At 44.1% G+C, this 19,457-nt stretch overlaps 1 protein-coding gene across 1 annotated transcript in view; it reads left to right on the top strand.

Annotated features, from left to right (window-relative positions):
- SNX10 (sorting nexin 10) overlaps nt 1–19,457 on the top strand; it is a 46,439-nt gene that overhangs the window by 24,188 nt on the left and 2,794 nt on the right. Inside the window, exons 3-6 of the mRNA XM_068169647.1 lie at nt 4,161–4,247; nt 8,179–8,279; nt 9,041–9,139; nt 18,924–19,139. Coding sequence (XP_068025748.1) covers nt 4,161–4,247; nt 8,179–8,279; nt 9,041–9,139; nt 18,924–19,139 — 503 coding nt within the window. The remainder of the gene's footprint in view (nt 1–4,160; nt 4,248–8,178; nt 8,280–9,040; nt 9,140–18,923; nt 19,140–19,457) is intronic.

The following is a 19,457-nucleotide window of genomic DNA, read 5'->3' as shown; positions in this document are numbered from 1 at the left end:
TAACCAGAGATTTTGAGAAAGGCTGTACATTTCTGGTTTTGTTTTCAAGTTGCTTAATGTTTATCTTGCTTCATTCTGAACTCAGCATTCTTTGGTAATCAGAGGAGGTTAAAAAAAAAAACAAACAGAAATGAAACAGTCTGCTGCTGAAATTGTGGTGCTTCAAATCCGAGCTGGTAGGGACTGTGTGCGAGGGCTGCAGTTTGCTGAGGTGCTTTGCTGTACTGCAGATCACTTTTGCTCTTGGCTCAGTGATACACTGCCTGGTGACCTGCCTGCTGCAGCATGTGCAGCTGCTCTGCTTTCTTCTGTGGGCAGAGTCTGAAGGGTGCCTGTGTTCCTCAGTATTGAAACTCTTGTGACTATTTAATTGGAAATTAGAAGTGTACAGAGTTTTTTGTTAGTTTGTTTTTGTGTGTTTTTGGCTTTGGTGGTTTTTTTAATGTAAATCATGTGGTCTGGAATGATTTGCAAGGGAAACCAAGGCTAACCCAGAGCATATCCAATAGTATGTTTCAGTCACACAGAGTCACAGAATATTAGGAGTTGGAAGGGACCTCAAAAAATCCTCCAGTCCAATCCTACTGCCAGAACAGGATCACCTAGAGCAGATCACACAGGAACACATCCAGGTGGGTTTGGAATACCTCCAGAGAGACTCCACAACCCACCCTGGGCAGCCTGTTCCAGTGTCCTGTCAGCCTTACGGTGAAAATTTTTTTCCTCATGTTTCCATGGAACTTGCTGTGCCTCAACCTCCACCCACTGCCCCTTGTCCTGTCATTGAGCATCACCAGAACCAGCTTGACTCCATGTTCTTGGCATTCACCCTTTAGACATTTGTAAACATTGATGAGGTCACCCCTTAGTCTCCTCCAAGCTAAAGAGCCCTAGCTCCCTCAGTCTCTTCTCGTAAGGAAGTTGCTCCACTCCCTTAATCGTTTTTGTGGCTCTGCACTGATCTCTTTCAAGCAGTTCCCTGAGGTCCTTCTTGAGCTGAGGGGCCCAGAACTGGACACAATATTCCATATGCGGTCTCCCCAGGGCAGAGTAGAGAGGAGGAGAACCTCTTTCGACCTACTAACCACATCATGATCCTTTGGTGTAATAGAGGTTGAAAGAAACATTCTTACTCCAAAGATTATTTTGATTCTGTACAAAGGAGAGGGTTATGGGAGGTTACTTGGAAGTGATTTGAGGAACCTGGACAAAAGGAAGGGAAATGAGAGACTGATTCCATGGTGGATGAGAGGAGGACTAAGATTAGATTATGAGCAGGCTACCTGCAGTTGGGACTCTTGGGCTGCAGCAGTTAAAGGGAAGAGGAGAGCAGTCTCCCATTTGAAGCTTCCTCTTCTTCATTTGCAGGACTGATGCATTTAATGCTCAGGATAGAAAAGTCAGTTGAGGAGAAGTAGTTGCAGCTCTGGGAAAGAGTAGGACACAGGGAAACAGGAGACAGGGAAGACCAAAGCTTGGGAGAACATAAGACTATGGGTACAAACAGATGCTACAGAAGTGGGCCCAAAAGTATGCTGTGCCTATATGTGTGTGATGAATATGATAGCCAGTGAGGCAGGCAGAATAAAAAATAGCCACAAATTTATTTCCTTTCCTTTATTCATTGCTCAGGATCTGCTCAGGATGGGGAATAACTACCTCATGTCTCCCATTAATATTTTTGTGAGAGTAAAGTTATGACCCTCAGCTGGTAGAAGGGAGGGATTACAGCTCTGCTCATTTATTCCTGTAGTGCCACATTGGTGAGGGGTTAAAAAGCTGCAGAGGAGAATTTGGCCTCTGTTGCTTTTCAATGAGGAATGAAGCATCAGAGATGGTGGAAGCCTTTCAAATGGAATCACCTTTCTTTGCCAAGGTGCTTGTGACATGCACCCAAAGAGTATCCAGCAATAAAGCAGAGCAGGAGCTGTGAGCAGGAGCTGGGCCAAGTGAGATAAAACCATGAGTTATATCCAGCCACTAAGCTCAGGCTTCCCAACCTTCTAGCAGTACTGCCTGGAAATCAGCGTGGAAAATGATTTATTCCAGGCCATGAACACCTCCCTGCCATGCACATGGTGGAATGACTATTCAGGGCAAAAAACCCAAATCTTTTCCGTTCAAGGTTGTCATTGTTCTGGCAGCCCATTGAAGGCTGCAGCTGGTGGCACACTGAACTGTGTGTGGTGGGGGGAGAAGACTTGGCTGAAGAATAAAGGTTTCTTTTCTGACATCTGTGGTTGGGGCAGGAAGAGCTATATTTGGAGAGCTTTCTAGCTTAAAATGTCTTAATTTATGCAAAAGCATACTACTTAAGTACCAGAGACACTTGCATTCCTCCCACAACTGATTCCTGTGTACCTGGAGATCTTGTGCAATGTCTTCCTCTTAGGGAGGCCATATCTACAGCTTAAAATGCTATGGTTTTCTTGGAGTCATTAAGTAGTTGGTTTAGCTCTTTGGGTGAATAGCTTATCCAAGCAGCTGAGGTAGAGCAGCCCATTTGTTGCTTGCTAATATGGTTAGGCACATATAATTCTTCAGCCTTTTCCAGTTCCTATTAATGATGCTCTGTTACAAGACAGTAATGCCCATAGGCCTCTCAGTACTCCTTGTGATCCCTATAAATCATGACAGAAATGTGGGAATTAAAAGGAAATAGACCATATATGACAAAATCTGTGACAAATACTCTTACATCATTGTCCCTCCTAAATGGAGAATTATGCTCTGCAGTGTGGCAGTGTTGCTTCCTTGGTCAGGTTGATGGGCAAACTGGGATACAGCAGCATCCAGGTCCTGCATCCTGTGGCTTAAATTCCTTCTGTATCAGGAAACATACACAGCAGAGAAGGATTAATTTCCTTCCACAGAGCATCTGGGACACTAGGCTTGAGACCTCAAATTCCCTGCATTGAATATGTTGAAGGATATTGATTTGCTGGAGCGTGTCCAGAGAAGGGCAACGAAGTTGGTGAGGGGTTTGGAACACAAGCCCTATGAGGAGAGACTGAGGGAGCTGGGGTTGCTTAGCCTGGAGAGGAGGAGACTCAGGGGTGACCTTATTGCTCTCTACAACTACCTGAAGGGAAGTTGTAGACAGGTGGATGTTGGTCTCTTCTCCCAGGCAGCCAGCACCAGAACAAGAGGACACAGTCTCAGGCTGCACCAGGGGAGGTTTAGGCTGGAGGTTAGGAAGAAGTTCTATACAGAGAGAGTGATTGCCCATTGGAATGGGCTGCCTGGGGAGGTGGTGGAGTCACCATCATTGGAGGTCTTCAGGAGGAGACTTGATGGGGTGCTTGGTGCCATGGTTTAGTTGTTTAGGTGGGTTGGATTGGTTGCTGGGTTGGACATGATGATCTTGAAGGTCTCTTCCAACCTGGTCTATCCTATCCTATCCTATCCTATCCTATCCTATCCTATCCTATCCTATCCTATCCTATCCTATCCTATCCTATCCTATCCTATCCTATCCTATCCTATCCTATCCTATCCTATCCTATCCTATTCTTCCAGGCTTGATGATCTTAGAGATCTTTTCCAACCTTAATGATTCTATGATCCTTTTTCCACTAGGCTGGAGTGAGTCATTTAGGGCACAGACAAAAAAAGGCAGTGCTTCAGCTCCTCATGGACCACTTACCTCAGACCCCTAAAATCAATGGGTGTGAATACTTCATTAAAAAATATATAGGTGCAATGACAAATTTAGAAGCAACTAGAATGCTGTATGTATGTATTTGGTACGTGAAACAGGTTTGCAACACCTTCTTTGTGAATGTTTTCTACAAGGGTGGGGAAAAAAAAACCTACTTCTCTTTTACACATGACTTTGAGTGTTACATTTTCAGTTTGTAGCTACAGGGCTCACCAAATCTCCCATGCATGAAACATGTATGGCTTTTCACAGCATTACTTAATCTGAAATATTCCTTTTCAGCTAGCAGTTTGGAGAGGAAATTCCCAGGCATGTGCTGTAGCTCAGATGATTCATTGCTTTTTGCTTCTCCTTTTATAGGGTTGCAAAATTCAATACAACAGCAGTTCAGCTTTTAATCTGAGCACATCAGTTTGTAGAAGAGCAGAAGCAATCAAGAGGCTTTCAGGCTGCCTTTGTCTTCTGAAATTACTTACTTGTTTGTATTATGCGCTTGCAGGAATTTGTAACTGTCCTGGTGCGAGATCCCAGAATGCAGAAAGAAGACTCCTGGCATTCTTACATAGACTATGAGATATTTATTCATGTAAGTATAAAAGCATCAGCACAGGTTCTTTGGGTCTTACTACTGTTTCTCTCCAAGCCGTGGTTCTCTTTGGGGAGAGTGCAGAGGAGGGCAACAAAGCTGGGGAAGGGCCTGGAGAATACATCTGATGAAGAGCGACTGAAGGAGCTGGGGCTGTTCAGTTTGGAAAAGAGGAGGCTGAGGGGAGACCTCTTTGCTCTCTACAGCTACCTGAAAGGACGTTGTAGAGAGGCTGGTGCTGGTCTCTTCTCACAGGTAATTAGTGACAGAACAAGAGGGAATGGCCTCAAGCTGTGACTGGGTAGGTTTAGACTGGACATGAGGAAACATTTTTTCAGGATAAGAGTGGCCAGGCATTGGAATGTGCTGCCCAGGGAGGTGGTTGGAGGCTGCCCTGGATGTGTTTAAAGGCAGTTTGGACATGGTGCTTGGGGATATGGTTTAGGGGTGAACCTTGCAGAGTAGGGTTCTCAGCTGGACTTGGTGACCCTGAGGGTCTTTTCCAGCCTGAATGTTTCTGTGATTCTGTATTAATGGAATTTCTTTACGCTGCTTCTGGGAGGCTGGAGGATATTGTTCTCCTTGTAACAACTGAGCAGCAGCAGCACAAGTAAAGTGGGTTGGCCAAAGGCTATGTAGTAGGTCTGGCATATCTGGGAGCTGAACCCTGTCTTGTGTTCACGTAGGCACTCCACAGTGTCTTGCAACAGAGACTGTTCTTAGCTTCACTTGTCAAATAGAAGAACTATCATAGCCAATGATGTCTTTAGGGAAGACCTTATAGAAGTATTTTGGTGTTCAGTTATTAATGGGAAAACAACTTTCTTCTCAAGTAATTATCTGGTTGTTTGTACTTTAAGTTCTCCTTTTATCCCCCCCATGCTATTTGGTTCCTGCAAGGTAGTTGTTGTCAGTGTACCTTGACATTAATATTATGCTAATTTAGTGATGCTTGGATATGTCAAGTCACTACATTTGGGTTTGTAATTGTAACCTACCATATGTTAATGGGACTGCACTTAGAATTATGGCTCTCCTGTGTCTTAAATCTCTACTATACATAATTTTGTTTTGTCAGTTATTCTTCTTTGGTGGATGACATATGGAAGGAGTTACCCTAATTTCTAGATTTTAATTGCAATGTAAACATATTTTGTGAAGTGTATCTGCTATCAAATGAAGAATTGGAGAGCACAGAGTTGCATGGTTAATGGTTGGCACAAGACTGAAAGCATTTCCTTCCTGTGTGGGAGAGTCAAGCATTCAGCATAATGAGAGCAAGCAGTCAGATGATGGCTTATTAAGTATCCATCCTGACGAGTACTTCTCTCCTGTGTGGCAACCAGAGATGTGAAACTTAGATTTTGCAATGTAGTTTAAGTACTGGTTCCAAAGCAATTAGATTTTTTTACTTCTGGTAAATAGAAATTCTGTAGATTTGTTGGGGTGGGTGCTCTGTTGTTGTTTAGGTGCTTCTGAACAGAAGTACATTACTGGCATTCTCAGGGACTGCTACATTGGGGTGGTGTCATTTGGACCCAGTCTTAACATGATTCAGCACTGGGCAGCTCTGAAGCTGGTATGAGCTCAGCTTCCTGCCAGCACAGGGACAGGGCTTTCAGAGACCAAGTCTCTAGGTCAGTTCTATCCATGCTTTTCAATGGATTCAAAATCTTGGGTCTGCCAGGCTTTTAGACAAGCTGTGTTCCCCTTCTGCCCAGCACCCAGAGCATTTGGCTTCTTAAATTGTGAGGTAGGGCTACGAGGATGATGAAGGGACTGGAGCACTGCCCTACAAGGAGAGACTGAGGGACCTGGGGCTGGTTAGTCTGGAGAGAAGACTGAGAGGGGATTTAATGTTTATAAGTATCCGAGGGCTGGGTGTCAAGAGGGAGGGGACAGGCTCTGCACCTTCTGATAGGACAAGGGGCAGTGGATATAAATTACAGCACAGGACATTCCACCTCAACATGAGGAGGAACTTCTTCACTGTCAGAGTCAGAGAGCACTGAAACAGGCTCCCCAGAGAGGCTGTGGAGTCTCCTTCTCTGGAGACTTTCAAGACCCATCTGCATGCATTCCTATGCGACCTGCACTAGATTCTATGGTCCTGCTCTGGCAGCAGGGTTGGACTCAATGATCTCCAGAGATCCCTTCCAGTCCCTTACATCCTGTGATCCTGTACCCCAGATACTCATCTGTTCCCAAAAGCTGTCACTTTTAGGCCCTCTAGGCCTGTCATGTGGCTGTCTAGGAGCTGTGGCTCCTGGCAAATGACTAAGGGTGGGGTTGGACTGCAGGCAGATTTATAATGGAGTTCTCTTTGGTAGGTGTCATTTCATCTAAATGTATGCTCTGCAGGAAGATTTGTCAAAAGCATTTAATTTCCCTGATGAAATTAAAGTCTTTTGATGAATTGACTTTTTTTTTTTTTTCCCCTCTAGCCAACTAATAGTGTTCTGTGGGAACATTTCCAAATGTGGAGAGCAGTCACATTTGTTTCATTGATTTGATTTGAACAGGATTGCATTTTGGAGGAACCAAAGTGCAGGGTCCTGCATCTGGGTCGAGGCAATCCCAGGCACAAATGCAGGCTGGGCAGTGACTGGCTGGAAAGCAGCCCTGAGGAGAGGGATTTGGGGGTGCTGGTGGACAAAAAGCTCAACATGAGCTCAACATGAGTGTGCACTTGCAGCCCGCAAAGCCAATCAGATCCTGGGCTGCATCAAGAGAAATGTGGCCAGCAGGTCTCCCCCTCTACTCAGCTCTGGTGAGACCCCACCTGGAGTACTGCCTCCAGTTCTGGAGCCTCTATTACAAGAGGGATCTGGACATACTGGAATGTGTCCAGAGAAGGGCCACGAGGATGATCAGAGGGCTGGAGCACCTCTCCTATGAGGACAGACTGGAGGAGTTGGGGCTGTTCAGTCTGGAGAAGAGAAGGCTCCCAGGTGACCTCATTGTGGTTTTCCAGTATCTGAAGGGGGCCTACAGGAAGGCTGGTGAGGGACTTTTAGGATGTCAGGTAGAATAGAATAGAATAGAATAGAATAGAATAGAATAGACCAGACCAGACCAGACCAGACCAGACCAGACCAGTTTGGAAGAGACCTTCAAGATCATTGCATCCAACCTACCATCCAACCCACCAAATCAACCAAACTGTGCAACCAAGCACCCTATCAAGTCTCCTCCTGAACACCTCTGATGATGGTGACTCCACCACCTCCCCAGGCAGCCCAGGACTGGGGGGAATGGAATGAAGCTGGAGGTGGGAAGATTCAGACTGGACGTGAGGAGGAAGTTCTTTACCATGAGAGTGGTTAAGCCCTGGAATGGGTTGTTCAGGGAGGTGGTTGAGGCCCCATCCCTGGAGGTGTTTAAGCCCAGGCTGGATGAGGCTCTGGCCAGGCTGATCTAGTGTGGGGTGTCCCTGCCCATGGCAGGGGGTTGGAACTAGATGATCCTTGTGGTCCCTTCCAACCCTGACTGATTCTATGATTCTCTATGTAGCTAAGTGTTTGGAGGATTATAACTAGAACAGCTGAATGTTGGTTGGTTGCTTTCTGCCTCCTGCAAAGACTGGCGTTGTCTGCAGAAAGCTTTTTACTCTGAGGCCTTTTTTCCTGTTACTGCAAGCTGTGCCAGAATTGATATCTTGCTTTTAAAAAGCAAAAAAGAAAAAAAGTGATGAAAAATATTTCCCTCAGAAGCAGTAAAAGGTGTCACCAGTCCTGTCTGAGATTAAAGCTCAATCCTTAACCTAAACCGAATTCACGTCAAGCTTTTCCGTTGGTGTCTCAGGGATTAGCATCTTGCCGTGCTCTTAATACCGTGCCTGTACTTTAGCTTAAGCTGATTTACAAAGTGAAATCTATACATATATTTATTTATTTATTTATTTATGTATTTAATTGTTATTTCCCAACAGACAAACAGTATGTGCTTCACAAGGAAAACATCCTGTGTCAGGCGACGCTTCCGAGAATTTGTTTGGCTTCGGCAGAGGCTTCAGAGCAACGCGGTGCTGATGTGAGCAGCTTTACGTGCGGCTACTGAACAATCTGTCAGGCATGGGAAGGGGAGGATCTTAATTCTGAGAAATACACAGCTCCAAAGCTGGAAAGTATCCTGTGTTTCTCACCAGCACAAGTTTGTTCCAGACCCTGGAACAGGTTGCCTGGGAAGGCGGTAGAAGCCTCATCCGTGGAGGTTTTGAAGGCCAGGCTGGATGTGGCTCTGAGCAACCTCTGAGTGAGGTGTCCCTGCCCATCCAGGGAGGTTGGAACTAGATGCTGCTTGAGGTCCCTTCCAACCCTAACAATTCTATTATTCTATGTAAGACATTTTCTCAGCTCCAAACCCAGAAGGATGTGGTTTGTACTGACAGCCTTTGTTTGGTGAGGTTCCCAACCCCTAATTTGTCACAGGTTTGAGCTGGGTTTCCTTTAGCTACATGCAGGTAGCAGAAGCAGCTAGCTAGTGGAAGTGTACATACTTCCTCTCTGCACTTTTAAGATGTGCTTCTGTTCTGTAAGAGCGATAAGAGGTCTACCCAGACGTGTGCACAGGCTTAATAACTGGGCCAGAAAAATCAGATTAAATTATTTTTCCCTCTGAGGTGTGTGAGAAGCCCTCTGGTTTCTCATCCTTGTGTTCCCAAATTCCATTTCATGAGCTTCTGGAGCACTACCCCTGATTGTCACACGCTCAGGGTCGACGTTTGCTTCTTGTATTTTTATCCTGTGTTTTTGATTTGGTTTTAACTGTGCATTTGCTTCTTGTTTATAAAGACAGCTACCTGAACTGCCATCTAAAACTCCCTTTTTCAACATGAACAATCCTCATCATGTGGACCATCGCCGGCAGGGTCTGCAAGAGTTCCTGGAAAAGTAAGTAGAGTCTACCACAGAGAGCCACGAGGATGATTAGGGGACTTGAGCATCTCTGCTATGAAGAGAGACTGAGAAACCTGGGGCTCTTTAGTCTTGAGAAGACTGAGAGGGGATCTGATCAATGGTTATCAATACCTGAGGGGTAGGTGTCAAGTGGAGGGGGCCAATTTCTTTTTGGTGGTGTGCAATAATAAGACAAGGAACAACAGGTACAAGCTTGAACACAGAAGATTTCACCTCAACATGAGGAGAAACTTCTATACAGGGAGGGCGACAGAACCCTGGAACAGGCTGCCCAGAGAGGTTGTGGGGTCTCCTTCTCTGGATGCATTCCAAACCCACCTGGATGGATTCCTGTGTGGACTACCCTGGGTGATCCTGCTTTGGCAGGGGGAGTTGGACTCGATCTTCGGAGGTCTCTTCTAACCTCTAATGTACTGTGATACTGTGATACGCTGGGGATGTTGGCATTTTTTATGAGGTGATGCTTGCCGCTTTAAAATAGCCCATCCCTGGTACTTCGGCGCCACCGTGTGGTCATATGTGCGCATTACACATTCGGGTTTCTTGGCGCAGTCATCTTTCATCCACGTGACTTCAGCGCTGTTCATTGTAAGGAAACTTCAACTGGGGCTTTCCCGTTGGGTTTCAGTGCATTGGTTATAGATCAGTTCGGATTTCTGTCTCTTCTCACTTGTGTACTAAATCTGGGAGATGCTTTATCTTAAGGGGGCCTACAAGAAAGCTGGTGATAGACTTTTTAGGGTGTCAGGTACCGACAGGACTAGGGGGAATGGAGCAAAAATAGAAATGGGTAGATTCAGATTGGATGTTAAGAAGTTCTTCACCATGAGGCTGGTGAAACACTGGAACAGGTTGCCCAGGAAGGTGGTAGAAACTCCATCCCTGGAGAGTTTTAAGGCCAGGCTGGGTGTGGCCGTGAGCAAGCTGATGTAGTGTGAGGTGTCCCTGCCCATGGCAGGGGGGTTGGAACTAGGTGATCCTTGAGGTCCCTTCCAACCCTGACAATTCTATGATTCTATGATGTCTGTTTCTAACTTGGAAGAATGACCTAGATGTTCCTGTACAAAAAACTTTTCTCCTTCTTTGCATTCGTGGAAAATCAGTGTCTTTGTGAGCTAAACCCTTGGGAGCCTCCCAAAATTCTGTAGTGAGATTTCCTACCACAGATATTTCCTATAAAGCCAATTACTTTGTTTACCAGGCCCACAAAAATAAACAGTTGTGACCATTTTCAGTACAGCTGCAATCTGTGTAAAATCATTCATCAGACTTAGCTGGAGTCTGAGCTGTGTTACAAGGGAGTACTGTGTGAGTTTCAGTCCTACTGCTGTACCCCAATCCTGCTGCTGTAAAAAGCTCACCTTCTGCAGTGGGAGAGGTGCTGTTAGTGTAATTTTCTGCTGTCACTGCTGCTGTGAGAGTAGATTCTGGGGCCAGAATTGTGCACGTATTTTCAGGATGTCTTTAGCCATTGTTGAAGGTAAGGGCATGGTGAAAAAAAACCCCAAAACCTCAGTAAAGACTATTCATGGCTGAATAAGCGAAGGAAACAAGAAAATCACTTAAGCAGGTTTTAAGTGGGCATTAAGTAGACCTTGTGGTCAGTGGGTGGAGGAATATTGGACTCATTACTTTCTCAGTCAGTGTATTATAACTATAGGCTTGTCCAACAGACAGCAAATCATTGGTCCTGAGGTATGTTTGTTAGCTGAAGGCAGGGAGAGCTGACTGCTGCAGGAGTACTCTGTACACAGTTAGATAGGATCTGTGGCCAAAAGGATTGCTGATAAATACTGGATGAAGGTATGTGACAGGGGGAAGGGAAAGCAGAAAAGGATCAGAGGGGCTGTTTACCTGCAGCTCAGGAAAGGAAGAGGGTGAAATAGAGTTCCTGTGCTTCTGAAAGTGATATTAATGGTCATATGAGTGGCATGGGAATTCAGGTCACCGGGCCTGAGTAGTTCTAGCTTAGCTGTGCTGCTTCACAAAGTTGTGCATTTCCAAAATCACTCTCATTTTAAAATGGCAGAGGCCAACCTGGTAACAAGATACAGTATGTCAGTGTTAAAAATATTTACAACCACTGTGTGCTTCAGAAAGCCAAAAGAGAGAGGAAGATTCTCTTAAAACATACACTCACTCTCTAGTTTTGTGGATGTATGTGGCTTGAATGGGTACTGACAGCAGAAAATGACAGCATGTGGAGCATTTTGCCCTAGTCCAGGAGTGGGAAAAGAGGCATCCCTCTTGTAAGGTAATGATTTCAATGTTTGAACTCGGATTATGTTTAGAAAGGTGTCAGATTTCTCTCAGCCCTGGGGAACAGTTGGGAGGAATTTTCAGATAAGTGTTGTGTTGTGATGAATTGGTTTGGCACCTTATGTGCTGTGCCGTTGCCCTCTGCTGGCTGGCTTTTCTGTGCTGCTGCTCACAGGAGGCGTCTTTCTACTGGCTCAGCTAGGCTGCTGTGATGAGGGTTTCCCCATCTTTTAACAGAAGAGTCTGAAGCAAAGGTTCTTCCTTTGAAACAGAATTTGTGGGACTCATTAACAAGTGCCTGCGTGTATGTGTGAGTCCAACAGAGGGCTACAAGGACGATGAAGGGTTGGGAGCACTTTCCTATGAGGAGAGGCTGAGAGCCCTGGGACTTTTTAGTCTGGAGAAGAGAGTACTGAGAGGGGATTTAATAAAGGTTTATAAATATCTGAGGTCTGGTTGTCAAGAGGGAGGGGACAGGCTCTGCTCAGTTGCACCCTGTGATAGGACAGGGGGCAATGGATATAAACTACAGCACAAGAGGTTCCACCTGAACATGAGGAGCAACTTTTTCATTGTGAGGGTCACAGAGTACTGGAACAGGTTGTGGAGTCTCATTCTCTGGAGACTTTGAAGACTCATCTGGATTTGTTCCTGTGTGACCTGTGCTAGGTTCTATGGTGCTGCTCTGGCAGGGGGTTTGGACTAGACGATCTCTGGAGGTCCTTTCCAACCCCTAACATCCTGTGATCCTGTGATATAAATGTATATATGTAATAGAATCATGGAATTGTCAGGGTTGGAAGGGACCTCAAGGATCATCTAGTTTCAACCCCTTGCCATGGGCAGGGACACTTTCCACATATATTTATATATGTATATACATACTTAACTGTACTATAGCTCTAGGTCTGAATGCTGCACATTCTGTAGCGTGGCAGTGCCAGGGGAAAGCAGTACCTCCCTGGTATATTGGAAGGGGTGGGAAAGGAGACAGAAAGTAGTTGTGTGGAGGCAGTGTAATCCAGAGCTGCAAAGCTGAGTGCTGAGTTTGCTCTAGCAGTGATGGCAGTCACTACCACAAGCTCACAGCCCTGCTGGTGCTGCTGTATGGCAGTGGGAAGAAATGGGATTTGAGCCTTTGTGGACCTGTCAAGGGAGAAGTTCACAGGTAACATTTTTCAAATGCCTGCCTGTGATGCAAGAACCTGAGCTTCTCTCTGCATTCTGTGCCTTGTGAGATTATCACCTCCAAGCCATCTCTAAAACAGAGTTTAGGTCTCTCACAATCTCAGTGTGTGCCCCATGCCTGTTGCTGTGCGAGCAGGTCACTGTAGGGTCTGCCCAGACAGGAGTCACATGCCCAGGGAATAAGGATCGAGCAGAGGAAGGCTCTCTGGTAATCAACTTCTGGCCCTGGGAGCACCTCCATGTTGCCTGTATGTGGATGGCTCTAGAGTTTTCTTGTCCTCTTTCATGTGTCACTCCAGAACAAGCTAGCATGGGGCGAGGTGTGTACTTAGAGCCCTTTTGAAATCTTTCTTTGCTGAGCACAGTGTGAAAATTAGGCCAACAGCTGGAAACTAAAGCAAAGCACTCAAATTTGGTGAAATCTGGAAACAGGTGTCCCATTTTCATCTGGCTTTGCTGAACAAATGCGGGATAAGACCTTGTCTTACAGGTTATTATCTCTGAGTGATGAGCTGTGAAGCTCACTTCTTGCCTGGGCATAATTTAATATTTCAAGAGGCCATTTGCATTCACGGAAGTCAGCTAGCCCCTTTCCAGTTATGAATGACTTTGTATGAATAAGGAAAATGATGTGGTTTTTCCTGGTAAGTATCCTCACCCTCTGAGGGATGTCTTTAAATTCATAGGAAAAGCTTATTCTTAAATTAGAGGTCAGAATTAAACCACTATCTTATAGTATTGGCTCCTGTAAGATCCTCTTTGCTTTTATCCCTTTGCAGCTGCACAGGTTTAACTTTGGGATTTAGATCACAGGAGATCTTTTGGGTTTGCTTATTGGAGAGCTACCTACCAAAACTTTTTTAGATGAAGTTGGGTTTCAGTCACTGACTTTTTTTTTCCTGTTGGATCCCCAGAATGTATGTAGTTTAGGAAGAAGGATTCACTTTCATAGTTTCATGGTTTCAGTTTCATAGTTTCATTCAGGGTTGGAAGGGACCACAAGGATCATCTAGTTCCAACCCCCCTGCCATGGGCAGGGACACCCCACATTAGATCAGGCTTCAAACGTGCAGTTTATGGTGAGGTGGAGAACATCACAGGAGCCTTGCGAAGCGTAGTGTTTGGATCCACAGGAGAGAAAGTACAGCCACAGTGTTGCTGCTCTGTATGGCTTTACATGGGGCTCACTTGGTGCTGGAGGGAGCCACTCAAAACTCATCTATCTAAGGCAGAGTCATTCTCTGGAGGTTTTACCCTCTTCCTCCTCGCACCTCCATCCCTTCCCTGTGGCTGTCCCATAAACAGGAGCTGGTGTAGGGTCGGAGGACTCTCCAGGAGGTGTCTCCACTGGCACTGTCTCAGAGATGTGGAAAGCTGGATACTGGCTCCAAAAGGGATGGATTACCATCTTGCTAGGGCTCAGGCAGGAGCATCGGTGGCCTTGGGACAGGTGGGATGTCCTTGGACAAGTGCTGCCTGCCTCTCTGCAATGGAGCCTTGATTGTATTTCCTATCTGGTGAGTGAAGTGAGTAATGCCCAGCAGGCGTGAGTCACTTAATCCTTTCCTCACGTATGCACAATCAGATGCCTAACAGTTGCTTCACAGTTGTTTGCTATCAGTAACATTTCCTCCCTTATAAAAAATGAAGGAGGAAACACAGTTGCCTTTCGACCCCCCACCCCCCCTTTTTGTTTTTTTAGGAGGAAACTGGTGCTTTGTTTGCTTCAGGCTGAGGCGAGGGGTTGAGGGGCTGGATGCTCAATAGAGGGCACCACAGCACAGGCTGTCATCCCCTGCCTCTCCTGGTTTTTTTCTTCCCCTTGCTCTCATGATATGATGTAAACGGGCAGAATAAATTTGTTGAAAACAAAATCAGAGTGTTAACCTTCCACACACATGCAAGTGTGCATCTGTCATTGGATTAGGTTACAGTAGATACAGGAAATCTTTAGTTAGGATTAAGTTGTACTGTTCGGCCATATGTTGTTGTCCTCCAGCAGAACAGTGTATAATATACCTAATAAAATCATGTTGAAGAAAACCAGATTTTGGACCTTGTCCAAATAAGACAAAACACATGTTTTGTCTTTTGTAAACGTTCTTGCCATAACATGAGGAAGGAGAAATACTTCTCATACAGTATCCAGCATTGCTTCAGGAACGACATTATGCCTTCTGGTTGTGAAGTGATGTTTTTCAGGCCTGCCTGGCGATCGCAAACATTCCCTGAAAGCTTGCAAACAAAGGCTCACACGGCTGTGAATAAAAAATGATTTTATTATTTCTAATTCAAATGTAGAGCCTTACCCTGCAGCCCCCTTAATCACATAAAATAGTCATTATGCACATGAGCAATCTGGCCGAGAGGAGTGAGGTCTCTGACAAGGAATGACTGCTGATGGGCTCAAGGCTGGCAGGGTTTAGCCTTTCATTCTCATTCCAGGTGTGCACGGAAAGTCTGTTGTCCACTGAAATCTGCTCAGTCAGTTTGTAGGAGTTATCACTGTGAGCCCTGACTCTTCCATTAGCGTGACGGCAGCGAGGGCTGATTTACATCGCTGTAGCTGCAGCTTTGCATTGACTCTGGCTGCAATAAAACTATTGGAGGAGCACTGGGAGTGCTACCGGTCGTGTTCGCACTGCGCATGCCTTCAGCCTCCGCTCAGACGCCCGAGTAGCAACGTTGTGAGGCTCTGCCTTTCTTCTTCCTGCTTTTTTAATTTGTTAGGTGGTTTGTAATTTTGATTTTTTTTTTCAAAGTCATCAGAGCCAAATCTAATTTTTGAGATGTGCAGCCAGCCCTTCACACAGTGAGTCCCCAGGATGGCAGAAGCCCTAGAGAGCAACTGCTATACTAGCACTTAATACTCCCAGTAACATCTGGTGACAAATGTGTGGTTATTCTGTAGAAGAAGGAGGTCTTTGAACAGGAAAGCGTAACACAGATAGCCCAGGTTTCAGTTTTCCTTTTGATTGCTTGAAGGATGCAGTTATAAAAACAATCTAACCTGTTGGTTCAGATGGGAAGGGATGGGGTGGGGTGAGTGTGGGGGGTGTAGGAGAGGAGAAGTTATTTTCTTAATGGAAAGAAAGAAGAAAGTGCTTTAAGGGTATGAGTGGCTGAAAAGGTGTTCATATATTCGCTTTCAGGTTTTAAATAGTTTGCAAAATGCATTTAGGCTGTGGTCCCTTCCATCCTGGTGAACATATATGTGTAGCTCTCTCTCTCCATATATACACACACACACACACACACATAATATGTATATATATGTGTGTGTGTGTGATTAGCTTTATGAACATCCCTCCATTTCTTTGCCTTGGTTTCCCTTCACTCCTTTCACCTCCAGATGGCACTGTGAAGCAGAAAAGAAAATTGCTGTGAAATAATGAGTCCAATGTAAAGTAAAATTGGAAATTGAATTATAGCTGCAGAAAAAGGACAGTAGCCTTGAGGTCCTGATCAGTCTGTACTCTTATCACTTTTGTTTGCTGTTCCATGTGTTAGGTTACTGCCGAGTTAATAACAGTGCTTTAGCAGTTCAAGGCTTAGCAGAATTGTACTGGACATGAAATAAAGCTAAAATGAATTTGTGTCCAATATCATTGACATTAGTGCTCATTACTTCTCTGGTGTAATGCCTCAAACCATCTAAAATCAATTTTAAAGATTACCCATTATTTTATAAAGAAAATAAAATACATTTCAAACAGCACCAGAGCTGTAAGTGTAGTGTAATCTCATGAACAGTTAGTTACTTGTGTTCCCCCCTGGTTGGCAGGAAACTTTTGAAGGTACAGCAAGGGGGAGGAGGGGTGGTGGTGGTGGTGGTGGAAATCTGTGAAACTAAATGCCAGCCACAGAATTTGATGTCTTGGCTTTTTTTTTTCCCTCTTTGCTGGGTTACTTGGTATTAGACACGCAAATGTAAGCATTGCAGAAACATGCATCCCCTCATTGTGCTTGTGAGCCTGGGAAAAACAGTTCACTCTAGTGACTCTACAGTAAACTCCAGCATGTTGAGGGTTGGTTTTTTTTTCCCCTCTCTTTTCTTTCTTCTTTTTTTTTCCTGTCTTATTTCTTTTTTGTTTCAAGGAAGAGGAAGGGGAGAGTATTTACTCCCACAATTGCATAAAGTATTACAGCGTGGATTTATTGTGTGTGGAGTGATAGTTTTTGCTTTTACTTTTTGTTGCAATGTTTGCCTTTGGGAATGTGTGTTTATCAAGAGTCAAGGCTGAAATCGTCTCTTAGGGGGCCTCTGAATGATGGCTTTTCAAACTGCATTCATGAAGCTGTTGCTGCCAAGGTGTGTAGACCTGCAAATTCTGTGGTTTGAATCATTTTTTTTTTACAAAGCTTTTGCTGGCTTCTTTTTAGACTATGAAGAAATGTTCTATGCTGTATTACTACACTGTGTGCCTTGATTTATTTTTCTTTTTAACAGATGTGTGTTTGCTATCTTTAGTTTTAAAGTAAAATTGTGGGAAGTTCAGATTGAATTCAAAGGGCTTTCTCCAGGTATGAAAGTGCTCATTTTGAACTTCAGCAAAACCAGGTTCTTCTGAGACCGAATTTCAGCTGCACCTGGTAGATCATTAGGGCCACTGCAGACGTTTTTCTCATTGGAAGGTGTCAAAGTTTGAGTTATTTGGTTGAGACCTTGTATGTGTTTACCTAGGCAAATGAAATATGACTGAATACAAAGATCCCACATTTTCAGTTAGATATTGCTTATTACTTATTTTGATTTGACAGATTTTATAGGCTTAGATGAAGCCAGAAATCCTCTTGTGTATTTATTAAATGTTATTGTAATGCTGACCACTTCAGAGAACAGTTTTCAGAGTGTAGTTGTGTTTTAAAACATTAGAGTCCAGACACACCATTAATCTTATTTGAGAGAAGGAACTAATCAGTTATACTTTTCATTTTAGTCAGAGTAGCTACAGAATGCAATCTTTCTTGCTTGCTTTTACTAGATCTTACATTAATGTTACCTTTTGTTTCCTACTGCATAGCAATGACTGGTTTGGGTAATGACTGTAACTTAAATGGGTAGAAACAGGTAAATATTGACTCATGGGAGTTTTGATTTGTTAAAGATGTGCTTTATTTAGGATTCATCTCATATTTAGGATTCATCTGATACCTTGTTAGAGATGTACTTTATATGGGGAGGTGGTTGGGGCCCCATCCCATAAGATACTCAGTAATTTTCTGTGGACCACTGTTTGGCATGGTCATAGGCTCTGACTTTGCTGCATGAGTACAATTACATGTACATGTAAAGGAATCTTTGAGGTCTCTTCCAACCTTAGTGATACTGAAAGAAATACTGAAAATTCTCCTGTGAATCATTCTAGGATTTGTGTATAAAATAATTCCTTCTTTAGAGAGATGCTGCAGCTAAGTTGCCCTGGTTTTGTTTTTCTTTTTGTTCTTTTAACTTTAAATATGATGATCCTCAATTCCCAGACCTTACAAAAGTAGCTTTACACCTTCCAGTGTTACCTGGGACGTCTCGCATTTTGTTTACTCACACCTGCTAGAAATAATGGCTCTCTGCTAAATTTGTTTGGAGGCTTAATTGAAAATGCATATAGAAGCCAAAGATGAAAAGTGAACTTTTGAAAAGAATGGCTGGAATGAAAGAGTTGCTAGGATTCCTTAAAATTTGTTTGCAAGTAACATTAAATCAGTGTTCAGTCAGTCAGGTTTTTTTTCTAGCTCAAACAGAGGTGCATTTGGAGAAGTGTAAATTGTTTTGGCTGGTGTTGGCTCTGTTCTTTACAGGTATTTCAAAGCCCTGGCACTGCTTGTGTATGAAGTCCTCTGTCCCTGTACACACTTCTTTCCCCCACCAAAGAAACTGCTGATTCGTAATTTTTTAGCAAACCTTAGCTATGGGGGGAAAAAAAAGGGAAAAATAGTTGTCAAATAGAGACCAAATTTTCCAAAGAGTATATTCCTTCAGCTACCTAAAAATCATTAATTTGTCCATGTGGTAATAACAGATGGTTAGATGGAAGAAATGGCCTTGAAGTTATTCTAAATAGCAGATGTGCCTAACTATTAGCTTTGTGTTTTGACTCACCTAAAGTTCCAAATACCGTAATAAGAAAGTAACACGCACCTCATCATTTTAATGTGCCCGCTGCCTTCTGTTCCTGATTTAGGATTCATCTGAGAACTTAAGAGCAGGGCATCATTTAGAATCCATTCTGCTAAAACACTGTGTATGTGCATCTGTATAAAACCATTTGACTTTGGTGTTTCCCCCCCTCCCCCCCCCCCACTTTTCCAGGATCCTACAAGATGCATTGCTGCTCTCGGACAGTAGGCTTCATCTCTTCCTACAGACTCAGCTAAGCCCAGAAGATATGGAGGCTTGTGTGTCTGGGCAGACCAAATACTCTGTTGCTGATGCGATTCATAAGTTTGCCTCTTTGAACAGACGCTTCCCTGTGGAGGATGAGGAGAGGAAAAAAGGGGAAAACAATGCAGACTCCGACTCAGAGAGGTGATTTCTGTGTTTCCTTACTTTTCTGCCGTTATATATACATACGTACACACGCGCATGCTTCACTTCTCTTTCCCCCCCACCCCCGTTGATGTAATACTAAGATAATGAAAAAATTAATTGACTGAGATTTTATTGAGCTGTGACAGCTCATCATAGAAGTCTTCACACACACCTCCACACTGAATTAATGAATGCAGTAGAAATTCAATTATCTGCATTCTGATTATGTGAATTTCATTTAGTCAGACTTGAATTATTCGCGTTTAAATTATCTTGCTAAAAAAATATCCAACTGCACTCCAAATGGCTAATTAA

The sequence above is a fragment of the Melanerpes formicivorus genome, unplaced genomic scaffold (genome assembly GCF_026170545.1).
Source record: "Melanerpes formicivorus ecotype bairdi unplaced genomic scaffold, bMelFor1.0.p_v2 SCAF_207, whole genome shotgun sequence".
Taxonomy (NCBI): Eukaryota; Metazoa; Chordata; class Aves; order Piciformes; family Picidae; genus Melanerpes; species Melanerpes formicivorus.
The sequence above is the reverse complement of the archived record's forward strand: the minus strand, read 5'-3'. Positions and strand labels throughout refer to the sequence as shown.